The following is a 10,710-nucleotide window of genomic DNA, read 5'->3' as shown; positions in this document are numbered from 1 at the left end:
GCTGGTGTCTTGAGCTGTGGGCGTGCCCGCCCTCCACATAGGTCCACTGTGTTCCTCTAATTTGCATAGAGTTTCCTCTGCCATTTTCTCCATAACTCTTCCCTGAGGTTGCACTCTCTCTACTTTTTTTAAGCCATCCTCTCCTAGACCAGAGCAGTAAGCTCCTTCCCTACTCTGCCGTCTTGGAATCTCCCCCTGATTCTTCATCTATTTTGATTTACATGAGTGGTCTTGGGTTGGGACTGAGGGAATTTTGGGGAGAGACGTGTTTCCCCATCAGAGCAGTGGTTGTTCTTAATGTACTGAGCATCCTTTCAGAATCCTCCTTCCCTTAGTGAAACTTCCTCCTTGTTAGTTAAAACCTCATTCCTCATTGTCTTTTTCCTTCTGTCTCCCCAGGATATTGTGGTCAGAATATTGTGCCTCCTTTTCTGTTTTAAATATTACTTTTAGATTTTTTTTAAATCTAAAAATAGTGCGTTAGAAAATAAAAAAAATATTATCAGCAATTTCATAATGCAGGGATGAGCACACTTTTCTGTAAAACACAAATAGTTTTTTCACTTTTATGGGCCATGTGGTCTCTACTGAAACTACTCACCCCTGCCATTATAGTGCTAAGGCAACCATAGACAGTATGTAAATACATGGCCGTAATTGTATTTCCATAAATCTTTAGATACAAAATTATTAGACAGATTTGATCAGTAGATCAGTGTGCCAGCCTTTGACCTACAGAAAACCACTGTTAACATTTTGGTTTCTTTACCTCTAGATATGTCTCTGTGTATCATGCTCAAATATGTTCTTAAAAATATGAGTATACAGTACATATTATATAGTAATTTGCTTTTTCTTTTCACTTCTTTGGACTAAAATATGTGATGAAAATCATTCTGTAACTTCTGATTTTAGATGTTTTTTCTCCAGCCATTTAAAAAAACAGTATTGATATTCATCTTTTGGAACTTTTTGTGTAACTACCAATAAGTTCTGTCTCTTCTTTTGAATTTCTGAATTTCAGGCTTTGTAATATTGTAAAATTATAAGTCATCATAGTTCTTAATATATAAATGCACAGTGAATAATTTTAGTAATTGATTTTAAAGCAATTTAAGTGAATTTTTGCATTGTTTGATATCTGACAATAGGTTACTACTTCACACTTACAGTTCAGATAAGTGTAATTTTTAAAAACATAATTTCATATTGAAGCAATGATTTTTTTGTATTGTTTCCAGAGATGCAGGGGCTGCAAGACTTGATGTGTTTTCAGGTGAGTGGATTTACTTTCTTCTCTTTTTCTTCTAATGGAAAAGCTTGTAGTTATTTTGCTTTTATTTTATTTCATGAAATCAAACCACATTCTATAGATTTTTAATGTAATCTAAGTGCTTTGTGAGTGTAGTACTCTATAGGGAGCCATGAGAAAAGTACACTCTGGAAGTCAAATTGTTCACTTGTTAGAGGACTCATTTACAAAATTAGGTCTTCCAGAGTTTTGTGAAAGCATCAGAATGATTTTGGAACAGTAAATTTGTCTGCCACTAGAAACAATTTTATTTTTAATGGTATATTAATTTAATGGTTATTCATAGTCCAGCATACCTCATTTCCAACTTTGCACAATTTTGAAATGCATAAATGAATATGGAGTATGAATGTTTGAGGGCTATAACATTCACACCAAATATGTTTTCCTCATTGACTTGATGTGAATGGAAGGGGAGAGGGAGCAGGAGAGGGGAGGGTTGCGGGTGGGAGGGAAGTTATGGGAGGGGGAAGCCATTGTAATCCATAAGCTGTACATTGGAAATTTATATTCATTAAATAAAAGTTAAAAAAAAAAGAAAGCAATGGTATGTAGTTTTTCACAGGGTGATCTGGGAAGTTTTCTCTGAATAGGTGATAGACCAGCGAAGATCAGACTGATGTGAGGGAGTGATCCATTAAATAATTGAAGAAAAAGCATTCAGAGAACAATGATGAGCTGGATTGACTAAAATATTAGAGCTACATGGATGAACATCTTAAATATTGCACTCTGGCTTTTCCTTGGACAATTGAAGAATTTGGAGTAGTGTCATTCCCCTAAGTAGATATACTGTTTTTCCTTTTTTAAACATTTGGGCCATAGTATAACTTTTACTTATTTGTTTATTTTGAGAGAGGAAGAAAGAGAGAAATCTTCCATTTACTGGTTTGCTCTCCAGATGCCTGCAATAGGTAGGGCCAGGTCAGGCTGAAGCAGAGAGCCAGAAACTCAGTCTAGGTCTCCCACATAAGTGGCAGGGATCTAAGTACTTGAGCCATCATTGCTGCCTTCCAGGGTGTGCATTAGCAGGAAGCTGGAGTTTGGAGTAGGAGCTGGGCCATGAGCCCAGGCATTCCCAGATGGGATACAGTCAAATGCCTGTCCCCCTTTTCCACTTTTTTTTTTTTTAAAGAAAGATTCCCCAGGAATAGCACATAAGACAGTCTGAAGAAGTATGAAAACAGAGGTAGTAGGAAGGTGTGGCATGGAAATTACCTCAGCAAGATATTGTAATAATCAGAACCAGGGAAATGGTCCTAAAAATCGAGCAAGAAGAATAGTGTAAGGTTCATTTCATTCAGGTACTATTGATAAAGGGCTGAGAAGATTTACCCAGAATCACAAAGTACAGCAAATGTAATCAGAATACAGATTCTATGTTCCTCTGGGTGTGTGACACCACCGGGCATGAGAATGCTCATCTCACCCCACTTTTCCCAACACCTGCCATTATCATAAACAAACACAACAGGATCTTGGCCAGTTTGAGATGAAAGTGCCCCTACTTTCTCTGAGTTACACATATTTTGTGAAAAACCGATCTTAGGGTTTTTGATTGTAAATTACCTATTCACATTATAACATTTTTTTGTTGTTGTTGCAGTGAACCAACATATGGCTATCAACCTAGCAAACTGATTTTTCTCAGGAAGAAAAAGAATAACAGCTAGAGCCAGTGCTTATACACCAATAAGTAGAATTGTTCTGGAAATGCATGGTTAATCTAAAATTGTACTAGTTTTCAGATTATTTACTGTAGACCTGAATTACTCACCAAACTTAAGTTTCCTTCAAGTAATTTGATGGCAGTATAACTCAAAGTAAATATGCTTCACTATGATCTCCTGTACATCAGTGTATATTCATTCCAATAGATATTGATATACATTCAATACATTTTTAAGTGTGGTTACCATGTGCCAGGCACTAGATATAGTGCTGAGTATATATACAACACTAATTTTTTAAGGAATTGGCATCCTTTTCTAGTGGTCCATGGAAAATGTTGTATGTATATGTGAGTAGAGAGCTTATACCATTTGTTCTACCCATGGAATAACTGTTCCAAAAAATAAAGGTAGCAGGCATTTGATTTCATAGTCGTACTGTCATTAGGATACCCAAGTCCCATGTTGAAATGCCTGGGTTTCATACCTGCCTCCAGCTCTTGACTCCAGCTTCCTGTTAATGCAGACTCTGGGAGGCAGTGATGATAGCTCAAGTAATTGGGTTCCTGACACCATATAAGAGATCTAGGTTTAATTACCAGCCCATAGCTTTCAAACTGGCCATGACCTAAAGTTGTGGGAAATTTGGAGAGTAATGAATCCAGTGGGTACGTTATCTCTCTCTGCTTTTCAAATACATTTTTAAAGAATGTAATAGCCATTGGTCTGAATAGGAAATAGGTACATTAATCGGTTGAAGTATCTCAATATTCTATGAAGGTGGTAAAATAGATTAAAAAGAGATCATTCATTAAGAGCACCTAATGATGTGAAAGAATATGAAGCCTTCCTAGAAGTGCTATATGAACTAATAGAGAGGGAAAATAGGCATTCGCCTGGTGAATGCATGGGAAAGGTGAAGTGGCCATGTGTGCCATGGCTTTAATTTGAAAAGAAGATAGGAAAAGTGTTTGAAATGTTCAAGATTAGTTCAAGGAGTTCAAGGGGGAAGGGGAATATTTGTATAAGACTGACAGGAGGTGAGTTTGAAGAGGTAAGAGGATTAGGTCATGAAGGGCAAGTAAGATTTGTTAAGGGCTTGGATTTTATCATGAGAGCAGTGTGGAGTCATGGGAGTGTTTTAAGCAGGAGGATAGTGGAATGCACATTGGACTGTACACTGGCAGTTGCCTTTCATTTTAGGGAGAGCAGGAAGTTGGGAAGTTGTTGCAATAATGTGGGACTAAGATAGTGTAGAGGGGATAGAGGAAGTGGTCACGTTAGAGAGCCATTAATGAGGTGGAATCGAGAACAGAGTGTTGCCTGTTCTTGGGATGAGGAGACAGAGAACTTCATGAGGTAGAGGTCTCATCTTGAGGAGCCAAACCCTCCTGGCAGGCTAATGCCGTTTATTGAACAGACAGCACTAAAAGGAGAAGGAAATATGATGAAAGCAAAGTGCGGATTTCATTTTGGATTTACATAATGCAGCGATGGTAGCAATCCATCTGAAATTTGAACTAGAAAAGGACAAGTTTCCAGGTAGCGAATAGGAAGTATTAAATGTGAGACTATACTTGTTTGACCCCAATCCCAGATAAAGATTTACCTAAAAAGGAGGTGCTACAGTATCCTGGGTCTATCCCAGATATTCACTTAAGGAATGCCCTTCTTCTGAACGCTTCTTCCATGAGAAGTCTATGGCAAGAACTTCAACATCAGCTGTAGGTACTGTGCAAAGCTGCCCAAGGCTGACTCTGATCTTGGATCGAGTGGATTGGGGTAACCGTTAGGAAGTTTTTGGAGTAAGCACATGACCATAAAATTGTGAATCCATTAAGACCAATTGTATCTTATATACTTATTGGACTATTTTGGACATTATTTAATTCTTCAGTGTGAATTCTAGGGAGTCTTTCAACACAGAGGTTGACTTAACAAATGTGCTAGAAAAAAATTTATAGGGATGAAGCAGATCAGTGATTGCCTGTGGATGAGGTAGGGGATAGGGCATGGAAGGAAGGGTTACAGAGGGTCAGGGGAAACATTTGGGGTAATAGATTTATTCATTGTCTTGATTGTAGTGATGGGATATATACACATGTGTATGATAATTTTATGAAATTGTACACTTTAATTTTTTTAAGATTTATTTTATTTATTTGAAAGGCAGAGAGAGAGAGAGGTCTTCCATCTGCCGGTTAACTCCCCAATTGACCTCATTGACCAGGACTGGGCCAGATCCAAAGCAGGAACCAGGAGCTTCTTCTGGGCCTCTGATATGTGTGCAGGGGCCCAAGTACATGGGCCATCGTCCACTGCTTTCCTAGGCACGTTAGCAGGGATGAGAAGTGGAACAGCTGGAGATTGAATTGGCACACATATGAGATGCTGGCATTGCAGGTGGCAGCTTTACCACTATGCCACAACACTGGCACAGTTTATTGTGAATAAATTATTCCTTGATAACATTATTATTTATAAAGAGAAATGTGATGGAACTCACATATTCAGTTGTTGAAATTGTTTTTAGAACAAGTTTACAAACTGCTCTAAAATTAGTTTCATTAGTTTTAATCACACCTTTACCATTTTTAACAGCCAGGGACTATATTATGTAATTTGATGGTATCTCTTAATCATCAAAATTATTTCTATCTAACTTAGCCATTTTAAAAAATCAAATCCAGCTTCAAGAGGCAAATATTTGCCACCACAAATGGCTCTTACGGGAATTAACTACTTCGAGGGGAGCCTGATGAATTTAATAAGAATGGCCTAGATTTATTTTAGAATTACTACTTTGGTGGAAGGGCATGAAGGCTGATCAGTGTGATGGGGGAAGCTGGGGTCACATCACCACCTACGTTTTTTCTTCCCTGAAGAAGGAAATACCTGGATTTTAAAGGAGCAGTCCAGTTCCCAGGGCAAGCCATAGCTTGCTGTATATGCAGTTTATTAATGTGTTGGTTGTTTTATGTGAATTTAAACCTTTGTGTTGCATGATTGTTTTCCCCCTGCAGTTTCTTCTAAATCTGTAGCCAAAACTCCATTCTGAGCCCCATCATTGTGCCATAACTCTGTCACTCTGTGGCCACATTTGAGAAGGACGATAATTATGTGAGCAGCATGACTTTCAGATGAACAAATTAAACCCAATATTTATTAGTAATAACTGCTTTCTCTTACAGTGGATAATGAAAAACTGCAGGGTGGATTCATGCTGTGCTTCCTGGATGATGGATGTGGCATGAGCCCTGGTAAGTTAATTATCTAGCTACCTAACTAGCTGTTTAAAAAAGTACTCTGAAAACCCGTAAAATAAATAAAAATAAATGGAGCTATCTACGTGAACACAGGTGTGGAGCTATTCAGGGGAATAAACTTCAGACTTAATTTACTGTTGAACTTTTTAGGTTTAAATATTTCAGCAAGCAGAGTAAATGTATTCTAGCCATATATACCAGAAAAAAAATTGAACTTAAATAAATACTTCTAGAAAACGAAAGGCAAATGCTACTGATTGTAAGGACAAAGCATCTGGGAATGGTGGGGAAGCACATAGTGGCTGAGTGGATTCCGAGATTGTTTCAGTCCCGTCCTTTCCGCGTTGCTCGTGAGAGCCCTGAGGCAGTTTCCATTGCCTTAAGCTGTTTTTAATTTTCTGCATAACCTTGAGGCAGAGGTCACCTTTCCTTGTTTTCAGAAGTCCTTGTGTGTGTTTTTTTCCCCGCATGTTCAAAGGCTTATTGCTTCAAATGAATGTTCGCACCATAATGAATATGACATCTACAATATATTGCATGACTTATCTTTGTGCATTCAAGGTTAACACAAAGCCAGCACACAATAGGTGCACAGTATCTGTGTGCTGTGGAGTTGGAATGTTACTTCCTCTGATATGGGCGTTGAGTTGTTGTAGGCATTGTATTCCTAAATTCTTATAATACTTTATGTTTTACAAGCTAGACATTTTGACTACTACATTTAAAAAATGCTGAGGGTGTTCAGTACTGAACTGTTCTGGAATGTTCCACACCCAAGTAAAGGATGATCATTAGTGCTGACACTAGCTGGGAATACAAAGTCAAGAAGTGTCTTCTACACCTGTAGTCTGAGGACTTAAATAACATTTATTTATTTTTAAAATAATGATTCTTTTTCTTTGAAAGATAGAGTGGTGGAGTCAGAGAGAGAGACAGAGAGAGGAACTGATTGACTTCCCCAAATTGCCTGATAGCCAACGCTGGGGCAAACCAAAGTCAGGAGCCTGAAACTATCTGGTTCTACCACATTGGGTCGCAGGGTCCCAAATACTTGGATCATCTTCTTCTGCAGTCTCAAGTGCATCAACAGAGAGATGCATGGGAAATGTAGCAGCTGGGACCCCAGCTGGCCCTCTGCTATGGGATGCCAGCATTGCAGGTGGTGGCTTAACTTTCTGTGCCATAATACCAACCCCAAGGAATATTTATTAACAACTTTAAAAAATGCTAGGCAAAGCTACCTACTAAGTTGCATAATTTTGGTTTTTTGAGGTAATTTTGCTTAAAATGTTATTGGTTTGTCAATGTTTAAATATGAGAAACAAAAGAGTATGAAAAATATGCTGAAAAAATAATCTCGTTTTTCACTTCTAGAGTAGTTGTTAAGTTCATTTGACTAACTTCTTAAAATAAATGACAGAATACATGTGATATATTCTAAGGGAATTCCTTGTAAAAAGAAGCAAGTCCTTTTATATGGGTCATGAACAAAATGATCAAAACACAGGCAAGTGATGAATATTCAGATCTTCAGAAAGAACTCACACTTCACTTGAGGCATATAGAAGTATCCATAAAAAAGCACACTGTGGTTGTGAGAGCAGTTCTCAATTAGCATTGGAAGTCAAGTAATAAATTCGACAGCAGACTGGTGACTGGAAATAGAATCTCTTGTCCAAATTGAGCTAGATCAGTCTTGACCCTCGCAAGATGGCTGCGGTCATTTCCAAATTTTCTTTTCTTTTTTTCCTACCCTCTAGTCTTGTCTCAGTACTATCCATTTCTCACACAGTATTTTGTGTAATTTTTTTCTTTTAATGTAAATCTCATCATTGTCTTGCTGAAATCACTTCAGTGGTTTTCCACTGCTTAATAGTAAATTCATATTGCCCAGCATTGCTTCCAAGCTCTTGCACGATTTGGCTGCATCCACCTCTTTGACTTTTTCTCATGTTATGCACTTCTTTGCTTATGACTAACTCCATCCCCACCTGGCTTATACCTCATCATTTGAATCTCAGCTCAGATGCCAGCCTTCTAGTTCTGACTTTCCATATTCATTGTGTCTGAAAGCCACGCTCCTGTTCATCTTGTATCACATCACCTTGGTTTTCTTTTCATCACTTAATACTCAGAAATAGTCGTATTTATTTGTCTATTCCTTTTACTCTGTTTCTTCTACCATTACAATAACATTGTTGAATGCAGAGGTCGTGACTGGCCTGGGCATTATTCCATCATTGTGCCCAGAGCACTGACAGCCATGTATGCAAGTTCCTGTGATGTGTAAAAGCACCATGGGATTGACACAACACTATAGCATGTCATATTCAGACCTACTGCTCTCGCTTATAATGTTGGCTGTAGCATTTATCAGTTGTGTAACCTTGGGAAGACTACTGAACTCCTTAAATTTCCTTCTCTATAATATGCAGATCATGATAATATCTTCCATGTAGATTTGCTGTGACTGTTAAATAGACTGTGCAGGTCCCATATATAACATAGTACCTGGCACATAACAATCATTCCTTAGGGCTGGCGCCATGGCTCAGTAGGCTAATCCTCCGCCTTGCAGCACCGGCACACTGGGTTCTAGTCCCGGTCGGGGCACCAGATTCTGTCCCGGTTGCCCCTCTTCCAGGCCAGCTCTCTGCTATGGCCCGGGAGTGCAATGGAGGATGGCCCAAGTGCTTGGGCCCTGCACCTGCATGGGAGACCAGGAGAAGCACCTGGCTCCTGGTTTCGGATCAGCACGATGCGCCGGCCACAGTGCGCCGGCCGTGGCAGCCATTGGAGGGTGAACCAACGGCAAAGGAATACCTTTCTCTCTGTCTCTCTCTCTCACTGTCCACTCTGCCTGTAAAAAAAAAAAAAAAAATTATTCCTTAAATGGTATCTGATATTGTCATTGTAGATATCCTCACCTAATGGCTAACTATTAAAAGAACTTGTGAAGGAATGTCATTAGCTTCAAACAAGCAGGGTATTTGATAACTTTTGCATACCCTGTACCAGGTACCACTACACTGTCACATGTCTATATCCAGACTGACAGAATTCTCCAGGCAGTTATAAAATGGGTCTTCAGGTAGGCCAACATATTCTGAAGTCTAGAAGATAAATCTCTAGAGTTCCAGGTTGTGCTGGAGGGATCAAGAAAATGACTCTGACATACTGAAATGATGAGCTCCTCTGCCCCAGGTAGTATTATAGTGGAAGCCATTCTGCCTTTCTTGGAGTTTAGTTGTGTCTCTACTCTGTTTATTCTTGAAGCGTGAACCTAGATAAGGAAAGGTTCACAGAAACCTTTAGTGATGCAAATATTTGTTTTTTTAACTTTTATTTAATGAATATAAATTTCCAAAGTACAGCTTATGGATTACAATGGCTTTTCCTCCCCATAACTTCCCTCCCACCTGCAACCCTCCCACCTCCCACTCCCTCTCCCCTTCCATTCACATCAAGATTCATTTTCAATTCTCTTTATATACAGAAGATCAATTTAGCATATATTAAGTAAAGATTTCAACAGTTTGCACCCACACAGAAACATAAAGTGAAACATACTGTTTGAGTACTAGTTATAGCATTAAATCACAATGTACAGCACATTAAGGACAGAGATCCTACATGGGGAGTAAGTACACAGTGACTCCTGTTGTTGACTTAACAAATTGACACTCTTGTTCATGGCTTCAGTAATCACCCTAGGCTCTTGTCATGAGCTGCCAAAGCTATGGAGGCCTTTTGATTTCGCTGACTCTGATCATATTTAGACAAGGTCATAGTCAAAGTGGAAGTTCTCTCCTCCCTTCAGAGAAAGGTACCTCCTTCTTTGATGACCTGTTCTTTCCACCGGGATCTCACTCACAGAGATCTTTCATATAGTTTTTTTTTTTTTCCAAAGTGTCTTGGCTTTCCATGCCTGAAATACTCTCATGGGCTTTTTAGCCAGATCTAAATGCCTTAAGGGCTGATTTTGTGGCCAGAGTGCTGTTTAGGACATCTACCATTCTATGAGTCTGTGATGCAAATATTTGTAACACTTAACCATTCACTAGTGCTTTTCAGGTGCCAATAGTAGAGTTCAAAGTTTCACAACTGTATCATCTCATTTAATTTGTTTCGTTTATCTCCATTAGGAACTCTGTGATACTAAATAAATGTTAATAGTACCCTTTGGCTTTTTAAAACAATTATTATAATTTTCTATATATTTGAGAGGCAGAGAGACAGACAGATAAACATACACAAGGGAGAAGCTGAGGGAGAGGGAAAAGAAGAAGGAGAGGGAGAGGAAGAGCATGCATATCCACAGTTCACTCCCAATTGCTTGCAATGACTGGGGCTGGGCCTGGGATAGAACTAGGAGATGAGAGTGCAGTTGAGCTCTTCAGTATGGATTACAGGGACCCAATTATCTGAGCTGTCATCACTGCCTTCCGAGGTCTATGTTGCT

The 10,710-nt window shown here is 38.9% G+C and overlaps 1 protein-coding gene across 1 annotated transcript in view; it reads left to right on the top strand.

The window, feature by feature from the left end:
* Positions 1-575: 575 nt before the first annotated feature.
* The window catches only part of MORC1 (MORC family CW-type zinc finger 1), a 208,992-nt gene continuing 198,857 nt past the window's right edge, over positions 576-10,710 (top strand). Inside the window, exons 1-3 of the mRNA XM_062180799.1 lie at positions 576-622; positions 1,242-1,276; positions 6,174-6,242. Coding sequence (XP_062036783.1) covers positions 576-622; positions 1,242-1,276; positions 6,174-6,242 — 151 coding nt within the window. The remainder of the gene's footprint in view (positions 623-1,241; positions 1,277-6,173; positions 6,243-10,710) is intronic.

The sequence above is a fragment of the Lepus europaeus genome, chromosome 2 (assembly GCF_033115175.1).
Source record: "Lepus europaeus isolate LE1 chromosome 2, mLepTim1.pri, whole genome shotgun sequence".
NCBI lineage: Eukaryota > Metazoa > Chordata > Mammalia > Lagomorpha > Leporidae > Lepus > Lepus europaeus.
Note: the sequence above shows the minus strand (reverse complement) of the source record. Positions and strands in the feature narration are given on the sequence as shown.